General features: G+C 41.3%; 1 protein-coding gene across 2 annotated transcripts in view; it reads right to left on the reverse strand.

Moving 5' to 3' along the window:
* The window catches only part of MYO10 (myosin X), a 566,410-nt gene that overhangs the window by 294,485 nt on the left and 259,042 nt on the right, over positions 1-12,883 (reverse strand). For both annotated transcript variants that reach the window (XM_044065222.1, XM_044065223.1), the window contains one exon: positions 5,082-5,196. In XM_044065222.1, coding sequence (XP_043921157.1) covers positions 5,082-5,196 — 115 coding nt within the window. The remainder of the gene's footprint in view (positions 1-5,081; positions 5,197-12,883) is intronic.

The raw sequence follows: 12,883 nt of genomic DNA on the forward strand, positions 1-12,883 counted from the left end.
ACAGGTCAAAAGCAGCTTATCACCAAAATAGAGAAACATAAGGAGCTCCTTCTCCTACAAGGTTTTGGCCAGCAATGGCAACATCTTGCTTGACCCTACAGGTGCATAATAAAATCCATATGGTGGCACCTTCCATGGAAGCTGGTGATATCCACTATAAAACAAAGAACCTACTGTGCAGCTGTCAGCTAATGATGCATCAGAATGTAGCCATTAAGTCCAGTGGCAGATGCAGATCAAACATGAGGAGTCAATCTGGAATGTGATATCTTGGTTCACTCAACAAGGAAACAGCAATCCAAACTCAAGTCTTTAGCACATCCTCATACATAGCAGTAAACTTATATACATGCACAAACACATAACTAACTGCAGAGAATGTATAACAAAGGTTAGAGACAAACTTCATAAAAGACAGGCCTTTAATCAAGTCAACATACATTGTTACATTTCTTAATGGATGCACTAGAAAGCTACCATTACTCACTCTCCATAATGCCTCCTGCCCAAATTCCTTTGGCTTCGTATTAGAACACTACCCCACCAGCATTTCTGCTCAGAAATGGGAGTGGCAAAAGTGATGGCAAGGACATGTGATGTGGCATGTTAATCATGCATGACCGACAAGCCATGCAAATTTGTGAGTGTCATCATGAATATTCATTCTGAATATTCAAATTGGTAGTTGGGGGAGTCTGGTGGTAAGGAAAAAAACAAGGAGATGTTAAGGGCGTTGGTTAACGTTTTTCTTCTTTAAAGGACTGAGCTCTTTCTTTCTTCCCTTCACAGCAACGCCTGGGTCTAGAGTAGAAACTGTCTGTGTTGGGTAGGGAGAGAGGGAGCTGCCAAATGTGGCCAGGAATACATTGTTGAGTAGAAGCTTTTGCAGGGGGGCCAGCCCACCTGCACCCCCCCATGTGCCGCTACTTAAATATACCATCTCCAAGATCGCACCACTTTGAGGAAAAATGGTAAACTACGTTTTGATGCAGTGGCAGTGCGCACATTCAAGAATTTTGAATGAAGATGAACACACGGGTGTGCAAGGAGGCTGGCCCCACTGCAAAAGCTTCTACTGAACAGTGTGTTCCTGGCCACATTTGGCAGCTCCCTCCCTACCTAACACACCTAGTTTATACTCTAACAGTACATCCCACAGGCTCACCACTAGATGGCAGCATACCCCCACTCATAAATCTCTAGAATCTCATACACACATACATATATAAATACACACTTTCTGCTCTTCTCCCTTCTGCCCTATGTGAATACATCTCCCATCTGAATTTACTCCTCCAACCTGCAGTTTGCCTTCCTTAGTTTTTTTTGTGTGTTTTCTTGTACTCTACAGCTTTGAAACCCAGCCTTAACTACAACTTTTTCTTTAAAATTACCTGGACTTGCCAGTGGCTCTGACCAGTCCAAGTGGCAGTTCTCACTGATTGTTTTTTGCCAAATTCCTATTCCTGTGCATTCCTCCCTCTCAGCTTAGCTGAACATTTAGTTAAAAAACATATTGCCTCAGACTGCAAATCCTATTACACTAAACTACAAAATAACCACAGCTCTAACCCCAAGAAATTTTGGAGTAGTATCACTAGACTCCTTACCCCTGGCAGAAAGACAACCCATGTCCTGATCCTAACGCTCCAGACCATACCATAGCCACCAACTTTAGCTCATTCTTCATTGATTCAATAGCTAGGTTAACCACATCCTTCCCTTCAAACTCTTCAACCCCATCTACATCCCACTCCTCTAACTCCTTTCCCTCTGCCAGTGCCACTACCCATGCCCCTCTTTACTCTCTAAAACCATGCTCAAATGCCCCTGACAACTTACCTTCCAACTTTCTCAAGTCAGCTGCTGAGGGTATAGCCCTTCCAATCTGTATACTAATTAACCGCTCTAGCCAAGAACCCTATGTACCCCCCTCCTCTGGAAAAAAAGCCTTCATCATCCCTTTACATAAAGGAGGCAACAACATTGACATCTCTAACTTTTGCCCAATAGCCATACTTCCCTTATTTCTAAAATACTTGAAAAGTGCATTCATCTACAACTCTTACCCTACCTTTTAGACAATCACCTCTTTACCCCCACACAACATGGTTTTAGACCCAACCATAGTCACACCACTGCCCTATCATTCCTAGACAGCATTAATCACACCTGTGACTCAGGAAACACTGTCTTCCCTTTTCTTAAACTTATGGTACAGCGGTAGTGTTGTTGCCTCACAGCAAGAGGTTCTCCTGTTCGATTCTCAGCTGGAGTGCCTTCTGTGTGGAGTCTGCATGTCCTCCCCGTGGTTGAGTGGCCTCCGAAAGACACCTTCGCTGAAGGTTGGGCATCGGGCTGGCAACTCGGAACCATAAAAATCTACTGCCAATCATTAGCAGACCGGAGTTCTGCTGTGGCGACCCCTAACCGGGAAAAGCCGAAAAGACAAACAACATGCAAGGCTTTCGACACCATATCCCATACCTTCTACTGTCGAAGCTCTCTCACATCAGTATTTCCTCCACAACTCTCAATTGGTTTTCTAGTTACCTCTCAAATAGGCAACACGCCATTAAAAGGAATCTACTCACTCTACCAAGACACCCCCCACCAGCATCTCCCAAGGCTCCATACTTGGCCCTTTACTCTTCAATATCTTCATAAATGACTTCCATCTTTGCATCCCAAATGCTGAACTCATCCAATATGCTGACGACTCTATCATCTGCTCTTCCAAATCTCTTCCCGCACTCTTACAAGAAACTCAAGCCGCCTTTAACAACACTGATGATTGAATGCTAAACAATCACCTAGCTCTCAATGCAATCAAAACCAAAATCATGCTACTCACCCCAACTAAAAACACCAAAATAGACAAAAACTTCTTCTCTATAATAAGCCGTAATAAGACTCAGACTGAAATAGTCCCCCATACCAAGCTTCTAGGAGTCCTTATTGACGAACAACTAAAGTCTGACATTCACCTTCAGACTAACATTAAGAAAACTCACCAGAAACTCAGCATGCTTTACCGCCACAATCACTATTGAACCTCCTCTACAAAACTTACCCTCTTTACCACTTACCTCCTCCTCTCTATCTTGTACGGAGCTCCTATCCTTACCAACCTAAATGCCACCCTCATATCTAAACTGTCATCCTCCCACAATAAAACCTCAAAGTTTTCTACAAGTGCAAAATCTTCCTCTCACCACTGTTACTCCTTACACTCCCTAAACTGGCTAGAGCTTCCCAACTTCCTCTCTTACATTCAACTCTCTACTATCCATAAACTCATCTTCAAACCTTCTCAATGACCATCTCTCTCCTCCACCCTTACCATGCACATTCCAGACCGATAACTCGGGTCTAACAATCAGAACCTACTTGAAGTGTACAAGCCACTGCGCATTCCAAGCCAATCTCTCCTATCTTTTTCCCCTTGCACAGAAATGGAACTGTCTTCCTCCTCATATTCAAACTGCCCAGAACCTCTCAACTTTTAAGACCTTACTCCACTCTTACTTCTCTTCTAAATGGGAGTGTTCCTATTCCTACCCCTCCTAACTTATATTCTTTACTTGCTTTTCCAAAGCAACATGCCAACACTACAGGCTATATCCCACACAATAATCCAATTGCTTAACAGACCATAAACCTACAACCATGACATGCCACACAGTCCTATTTTCTGTCTAGTATAATTGTCTGCGATAACGTTTGCTGATTATCTGTACATTTACCCCGTATTAATATTGCTCTGATCTATGATGCTATGATATCTGTATGTTTGCAATTAACTCCTGCAGATCTATAATTCTATTACTTCTGTATGTTTTTAATGACTTCTGCAGATTATTTTCATAATTATCCTGTACTAACCTTGACATTATTTATGCGGCTATTATTTCTGTAAATTTCTGTTTTTAATAATTTCTGCTGATTATTTTCATAATTACCCTGTATTAACCTTATGTGATTTATGCTGCTATTAGTTGATGTGATTTATGCTATCATTTCTGTAAATATGTACTTGGAGCTTGACATGATTTTATGCTACTATCATTTCTGTGTATATGTACTTAGAGCTTTTCTCCCCGGGCCTCCGCTGAAAAAGGGCTCATTCTGGCCCAATGAACTTTCCCAGTCAAACTACAAACAAATAAATAACAACTCAATGTTTTGAATATTCATAGGGCGGATGCAGATCTTCAGTTTATTCACACATACAGGAACAACTGGCATCATGCACAGGGTGTTGAGTGGGGTTTGGGTGGTCCTTGCTACTGTGCATCTGGTGGGGTAGTGTTCTAATACAAAACCATTTATTAGATTACTTTGAAATATCAAAACAGTTTTTAAAAATCTGTGCATTATGCCATGCCTCTCTTTCTATTTCAAGCTTGGCAGTCATCCTGCTGTATTAGTCTTGTGAATCACAGCCAGAAAGAGAAGCTGAAGTGCAGACAGCAATAACCCTTTTCAAACAGAAGTTCCCATCCAGCAGTATCTACTGAACATGCAAACTGTTAAAGAAAACAAGTAGTATTAACATGTCATTAATTAAACATAAAAATGACCACTTTCAAAACACCTAGATAATAATGAACATTGCTTAAAATAATTTGCATGTTATGCTTTGTAAAAGTAAAAAAAAGTAAACAGGTTTAGTGTGCCTCAATCTACCACACAAGTCTGAAAATGTTATTCTACATTAAAACAGCTTTAATGACTGTGCCACGTAGAGACATTTGCAATGACAGAAAAGGAAACAGATTGCTCAATGTCACCTCCAGTACCCTATGATAAAGTCTGAAATCAAGGCCAAATCAAAGAAGCAGGAAGGAAATTATCTATAATAGTTGGCAATCAGAATCAGTCTCAAGGTTCTCCTTTTACGTGTTTATAAGGTGCTAAACCACTGATTAATACAGATGTCTAGTGTGATGGCATGCACATAACCACCAAGTTTGTTGACACACGACTTCAGAACTTTGGAAAAAAGCACAAAATAATAATAGTAATAATAATAATAGTAGCAATAATAATAAAAATCATAATAAAAATCAATGATTTACCTTGCTTTTCCCAAGTTGCCATTCCTTTTTTGACTTATCGTATTCACGTAGAAGAGCACAGCATCTTCCTTTCATGTCGTCAGGAGGGGTAAGGTTTTTCATCAGCATGTAATACCTGAAGAGAAAGGAAATAATTAAAACTACCAGGTGCATCTTTGTTATTTTCAGGAAATGGACAAATGCATATTTCCTGTCTAAAGTAACCAAAACTGGCAATTTACTGACTTTCAATGAGATGACCGACACTAGGGCACATATCAGTGTTAGTCTCCTAGTCTCTGTTGCTGTAATTAGGTTACTGTGAATGCCACTTTGTCCTTAAAGTTCTCCAAGTCCAGTAGCCAGAAATGTAGACAATAGGCCCAGTGAGCCATTTCTTGCTCATTTCTTTTTTCTTTAATATCTACTATTTTACAATACAATCAGAATGAAAAGCAAAATAAAACAACCAGTGGGAAACTGTGGTCCTCAGAAACTTGTTACATCCAGGTATATAGTCATCCCTTGCACAAATCTGAAATCTAAAATTGTCACAAGGCAAATTGACAAGACAGTTCCTAAGAATAGCTTAAGTTTGAGGCAGTTAGCCGCCAGCACCCACAATTTTATAAAAGTTACATGGACAAAATTTTCAAAAAAAAAGGTGAATCAAGTTATTATAAGAACAATATGACAAATGCAGGTGAGGCATGCAGCCCAGCACAAGCTTACAATGCCCAGTATTGTTGTTAGAGGGTGTTAATTCCTTCACTGAAGCTAACATTACTGAATTAGTCTAAGATATTTTTTATTTGTGGGTTGCTAAATATAAACGAAGTATAATTAGAAAATGTCGATGCATTCTTTTAACTTGCTAAAACATACAAATTATCTACTTATCTATGTTTATATGTCACCTGTGACATACAATAACCCCCTCAACACTAGCATGCTCTTGCCCTTATAGACTCCTACCTAACTCTAAAAACACTGTTCCCAACTACACTAGTCTAATGTCCACAAAACTACCTGTATACTACACCCCAAACAAACCAAATACCTCATCCATCACCTTAGCTCTATCCTTCTCTCTGGGGACATCCACCAAAACCCAGGTCCCTCTACCACACTGAATCCACCCCCACCCCCAAGCAACAGGCAAACCCCTCCACTTCTCAGCTCTAAATGCTCAGAGCCTATGTAACAAAATTCCAAACCTTCATGCCTGGCTTCTACATAACCAGCCCAATATTCTCTCCATCTCAGAAACTTGGCTTAAGCCCCACATATAAGATTCTGAAATAACTCCTCCCAGCTACCACATTTTAAGGAATGACAGAACACAGAAAAGGGGGTGGTGTAGCACTCCTTTACTCGGCATCCCTATTAGTCACCCCCTATACCAGACCCTTTCCCAAATTTAGCAAGGCAGAAATAATACCAGCCCTACTCCACCTTAACAAGCATAAACTCATATTTGTTCTCTCCCTCTATATTCCCCCTGGAGACAATATCTCATCCTTTGAAGATATTCTCTGCTGGGTCTCTACCAACATTACTCATGAAACCATAATCCTGGGGACATAAACTGGGCCACAATCCAATCTCCCACCAACTCACTCAATATTAACTTGTATAACTTTACACAACTAATCAATTCCTCTACCAGGCCTTCCAAGAACTCCATTACTGGAAGTACAATAGATTGGATTCTAGTACCCCATCCTCACTATATCTCTGATAGTGGTATTCTTCCAGACCCACTAGCTGACCACTTCCCCTCTTTTGCCCATCGTCTCCTCTCTTCCATACAACTAACTCACATTTCCACTTGTTGCCTAAAGAACTTCAATTCTGAAATCTTCTCAAATGCACTAAAAAGCACAAACTGGAACCCATTAAAGGCTCTTCCCCTAGATAATGTTCTCTCCTACTTTAACTCTACTTTCACAAACCTGCTCAACTCCTTTGCCCCTCTAAAAACAAAATGCATAAAAAGTAACCCTGTACCCTGGTTAACCAAAAACACCTTAGCTATTATGCGACTCTGTGACAAAGCCTGGGCACATTGCCATAAAAATAAAACCATTATCGCCCTAAAGAAATACATAACACTACGAAACAAAGTAAAAAAAAAAAAGTATTACCTCAGACCGCAAAGCCTATTTCTCCACTCTCCAAATCAACCACACCACCAGTCCCAAACTATTTTGGAAAGGAATCTCACCTCTCCTCAACCCAGATGCCTCGACATGGACTTAGCTACCCAATTTAACTCTTTCTTCATAGAGTCCATTAGCAAGTTAACATCATCCTTCATTAAAATCTATGGGTCTGACATGGCCGGATTTGTGACTGAGGTCACAGACATTCAAGCGATAGCGACTGAATATCCTCCTTTGTTGAGTAACTTTGTGGTGCTACTGGATGCTGTGTAGTGTCTTTCATCAAGCTGAGTTCTTTCAGTCGGGCAGTTTTAGACAGATGTCGGTGAGTGATTATCCTAGGCCTTCCTCCACTTGTTGCCTGGTCAGATGCCTTCAAGCCGTAGGTCATTTGGGCAATTGATCTGTCTGATGATAACTACTTGTAGGGAGACTATGACCTCTTCTGACTCTATTAACTACCTTTCCCCTCCCCAGTCTAGATGAGAATCCCTTCATGATAAGGCCTCCCTATTCTTCTTATTCTTATTGGATTGCCACCCCTTTGGACTGAGGGGGTAATTTTGGCATGGAAGGGTATGACTATGGATAACTTCTTCTGCCACCAGGGCTAGTGAAGGTTTTCCCAGTTATCAGGAAGGTTTTGTTTATCACTTTTGGATGGCTGTGTGCAGGCATTTAACTGTGCTTCTGTGAGATCACCCTGTGACTGCTTCAACTTGCAGTCTGTGTCAGATTTCTGTGTTGAATGCCCAGTTATGCCAGCCTGAGTGCTTGTACTTCTGGAAAAGTACCACTGTGAACTTTTTTGACCAGGACCTGGCCAAGAGTGACCCTGTGGGTGGCCCTCGCTCCAACCCTTTTGCCCAGGCTTGTGATGCGTGGTTAACATTTAAGCTGAGAGTTTTTCAATGATACCCCAGGGGTATCAGATGTATCAAAGGCGCCAGTGAGATGTGAGTTTTAACATGGAACCTGCCTCATTGCTCTAAAGGCTTTGGTGTGCCAGATGAAAAAAGTCAACCAAGTTTAAGTGATCTGAGATACGACAAAGCCAAACTGGGATCCTCATCAGTGGCTCAAAAATTCCCTATGTCTTTGGCTATGGGTCATTTTGAGATCCTCTCCATGGTCTGCCAAATAAGACTTGTCAAGCTAATGGGCGGTAATTTCAGGGATTAGGATTCTAGCCATCTTTTGAAGTGGGGCTACGGATTGCATAAGGCTTCACAAGCCGTATGCGGGAGGTAGACAAAGCTTATGAAAGTGCAGCTGTCTAGTGGTTACCACTCGTCTGAGTAAGAGTATCACACAGCCGGGGACACCATCAGGTCCCATGGATGCTGTGTTTAATGTTTCAGAGAGGAAAGCTGTGGGATTTGGGAGGGAATGGCCGGGGGCTGCACCTAGAGGAGTATGTGTTTTTGCTTTTGGAGTTGTTGCACTGCTCCTCATGCTGAGATTGTTACTTTCTGTAGGATCAGTAATCTTCACATCATTTTTAGAGAGAGTTTCTGTAATATCTGGGAACAGCTCCCCTGTTCGCTCTAGCATAAGAAGGCCTCTTGCCATTGTTTGAAACAGTCTTCTCTCTATTTCTTGCTTTGGATGATTTTGATGGGCTTTTAGTTTTACTTAGTTGATCACTTAGGGTTTTACCTTCTGTCTTTTTATTCTATCTTATTTTTTTCCTTTCCTTTTGTTTTAGTACTTTTTTTGTAGCTTTTGTTTTTTCTCAAGAGTGAGCGCTTGCTTTCTATTTCAAGAGTTTGTTTTGGAGTTTTGATTGGATGTTGTTTTGTCCTTGAGGTGCTTCAGCTTTGTTCCAGAGGACGCTGCTCACGGAAATTACCTTTTTTTTGGTTGGGATTTTGGGGGCCTTTAAAGGGTGACCACACTACAGGTTAGAGTAGAAAAATGAAGGTTTCAGTTCTTTACTGTGGTCTTTTTGGCCGGGTGGGGGTGGTTTGAGGGACCTCCCAAGAAGGTTGGTTTTATTGTGTCGATTGGAGAAGTGTATTCAGAGCTTCTCTTGATGTTGAACTCATTGCTGAGGATGATTACGTGATTGAACAGTGATCTGATCTCACCAGTGAGGGGTATACCTCGTGTCCCACATTGTGCCCCCATTTTGAGTCCTTGAATGGAACTTTTGGGCCTGTTTTTCCTTGTGGGATGGTAGTAGTCCCATCCTATATTTTTTGAGTGAGATACATTATGGGAATTTTTGTTTTGGGTGATACTGGGTTTGAGTCTAGTTTTCAGTAATTGTGGAGGTGAGGTTCATGATGATGTGAGAATTGTACATGTGAGGGCACATGGAGACAGTGAAACAGCATTGTGCCCTAGAGTTTCCTGAGGTGGATGCACTCCGATGCATCATGCTGCAGGAGCCACACCTGTTTATTGTCCGGCGGTGTCTTTTGATGAATAGCCAGTTGGTCCGGTTTTCTCTTGGTATTGGTGAGCCCTTTGAGCTTGGAAAGAGGTAAATTTTACCTCAGATGCATTGCTTTTGGGGCAGCTGAATGGATAGGGCCGGGGTGTTCTCAGGATGTTCTTGGGACTGAGACTCTCACTGCTGAGAGGTTTGATTCAGACATTTTTGATTCTGGCATTGATAGCATGAGAAGGCATTTTTTTAGATTTTTTAGGATTTAGTTGTGCAGTTTGAATTATTTTTTTTAATTTTTGGGAGGGCAACAAAGGCTAGGTGTTAGTTTAGCCTTCAAAAAGGGGCTATGGGTCCAGCAGAGCCCACTTCAGCAGCTGGCTTCGGGTGCATATGTCATCAGACAGACAAGCATTCCTTTTCCCACACTCACATTATCCAGCCAGAGTTTACATTGGCAGTTAAATCATGATCATCTTGGCTCTGTATTTGAGCACTACAGTGATGGTGTTATCTCTGTATTGTGGCATCATTCATCTCTGCTCTTGTGAAGGTATCAAGGTGCTCCCTCAATGTCTCTTTCATCATCAAGGAAGGTCGATCTCATTCATATTCTCTTTCCAGCGTGACAAATGTATAGCTCCTCGGTTGACTTAGACCTGAGAGGATGACTTCAGTGCTATGTATTAACCTTCTAGCGAGAGAGCTTTGCTTCCCCTTTATGGTCCTACTCAGTCTAGCTGTGGGCCACTGTGTGTGACCCTTCTCTGGTGTTGTGACTAGTGGTGGACGCCATGTGTCTTCCCTTTGGGTGTGTTGTGTGTTCAGTGTGTCTGGCATTGTGTTTGGCTGAGGTGTTGTGTTCTGAGGGGGTGGTTGTTTGGGTGGTGTTGCAGGTGTTGTCTGCTTTGTGTGTGCTGTTTTGGGTAGGTAGATTTGGGTGTCTGCTTTGTGTGTTGATGTGTTGTAGTATTTTTTGAGGTTGATTTGTGACTATATTGTGACTTGTGTATGTTGTGTGGTAACTTCTCCTTCCTCCTGACATGTCTTGTCAGTCCCCTATTCTCTGGAGCCCCTCCCATAGTTGCCTATGCTGAGAGAGCATCTGCATGTATTTGTGTTTGTGGGGGAGTCTCGTTGTGTGTTTGTGTGAGGCAATTGTAACATTGGCAATTATTAGTGGGCTGACCAACTGAGCAGCACAGAGGCCACTCACAAGAAGAGCAGGAGACATGACAGAGGAGACTAGACAAAAAACTTAAAAGAAGAATCGGGGAGTGACAGTAGAGAAAATGGGCCTTTTGGGGTTTTATTGTGCTAATCTGGATCAAGGTAATAAGTACTGTATAAGCAAGTGCTAGGTTTAACAGAAGTAGTTTCTACTTGAGAAAAGTCTAGTTGGAGAGAGTAAAAGTTGCAGAATAGGGAAAGTAGAGAAAAGCTTTAAGGTTAGAGATGCTTAAGGTAAGATTGAAAAGATGCTGCTCTGCAGAGTGCTAGAATTGAATGCACTAGATAGTGAGTTTTACCTGTTTAAAAAAGTTAAGAGTAAAAGTTAAGGTTTAAAAAAGTTTACAATTAGAAGAGAGCAAAGGTTTTTACACTTTTTGGTTTTATGAAATTATTGTACTTGTGGTAAAAAAAAAAATAGAAATAAAAAAAATTTAAATAAGGGAAGGTGTTCTGAAGGATGGGACATAAGTTTATAAAAGCCATAAAGTAGAGATGAGAGAGAATGAGATATCAGATTAGATTAACATATGAAGGGCAACTAGGAAAGACAGTGGTATTTAACAAGACAACAAGGGTGGGAAGGGAAGGGAGGGTTTTTGAAGTTTTTATATGCTGCTAAAATGAGAATGCAAGCAAAAACAAAGGTAAAGAAAACAAACTACAGTATTCAAAATATAGAAGGAATAACAAAAAAAAAAAAAATAAAAACAAACCAACTTCTTTTCACAGCAAAGTGTAGCAGAGTCTGGATGAGCCTTTCTGGTAAAGAAACCAACACCTCTACAACCCCTCCTCAGAATGCACCCATCCCTTCCTCCCCTAGCATCCCTTGCCCCAACCTCCACCTTTCTCTATCAATCCCATCTCTATATCCACCATAAAGAAATTCTTCTAAAATTAAAACCTGGTTCTAATGCCCCTGATGAAATTCCCTCCTACTTCCTAAAAGTAGCCGCAGAAGCCATTACTCTCCCTATCAGCATACTAATAATCAGTCTATCTCAGAAAGCCAGGTCCCCCAGCTCTGGAAGAAAGCCTTTATCCTCTCCATAAAGGTGGCAATAATAATGACATCCCAAAATTTTGCCCTATCGCCATCCTATCCCCTATTTCTAAGCTACTTGAAAATTGTGTACACCAACAACTCTTACCCTACTTCATCAATAATCAGCTTCTTACCCCCACACAACATGGCTTTAGACTAGGTCATAACACCTCCACTGCCCTCTTCTCCTTCCTAGAAACAATCAACAAAGCCCGCAACTCCGGCCACTTCATATCCACTTTTTTCCTTGACCTCTCTAAGGCATTTGACACTATTTCCCACAATCTCCTTCTTACCAAACTTTCTAAACGTAACCTATTCCCTTCCTCTACCCAGTGGCTCTCAAGCTATCTCACAAACAGGCAACAAGTAGTTAAATGGAAAAAACTACCTCACCCTTCCTTAATACATCCGCAGGCATCCCCCAAGGTTCCATTCTAGGCCCCCTATTATTCAACATATTCATAAATGATTTCTTCCAAGCCACTCTAAACTCCAGTCTCATTCAATATGCCAATGATTCTACTATAATCTGCTCCTCCTCTTCCATCACAACTCTTAATAATCTAACACAAGCCGACTTCTCTTCCACCGAACAATGGATGCACTAAAACCTCTTCCCTAGACAAATAATCCTTCATAATTACCTGCAAAAATAATACCCCCCTAGAACTAGTCTCTGACACAAAATTACTAGGAATTATCATCGACGAGCAACTAAAACTTAACAAGCATCTACAAGGAAATATAAAAAAATATATAAAAAAATTAGGTAGGCTTTCCCGCCACAGTCGCTTTATCTCTCCCACCACCAGGATTACATTGGCTAATACATACCTCATCCCATCCCTTTTATATGGTGCGTCTATCCTAACCAGCCTATAATCTTCCCTCAAAACAAAACTCTCATCTTGTTATAACAGAATATCCAAATTTGCAGCAGGTCGTAGAGCCTCTTCCCACCACTGTAATTCTCTTCACCAACTAA

The sequence above is a fragment of the Protopterus annectens genome, chromosome 3.part0 (genome assembly GCF_019279795.1).
Source record: "Protopterus annectens isolate FY-2018-M chromosome 3.part0, PAN1.0, whole genome shotgun sequence".
Taxonomy (NCBI): Eukaryota; Metazoa; Chordata; order Ceratodontiformes; family Protopteridae; genus Protopterus; species Protopterus annectens.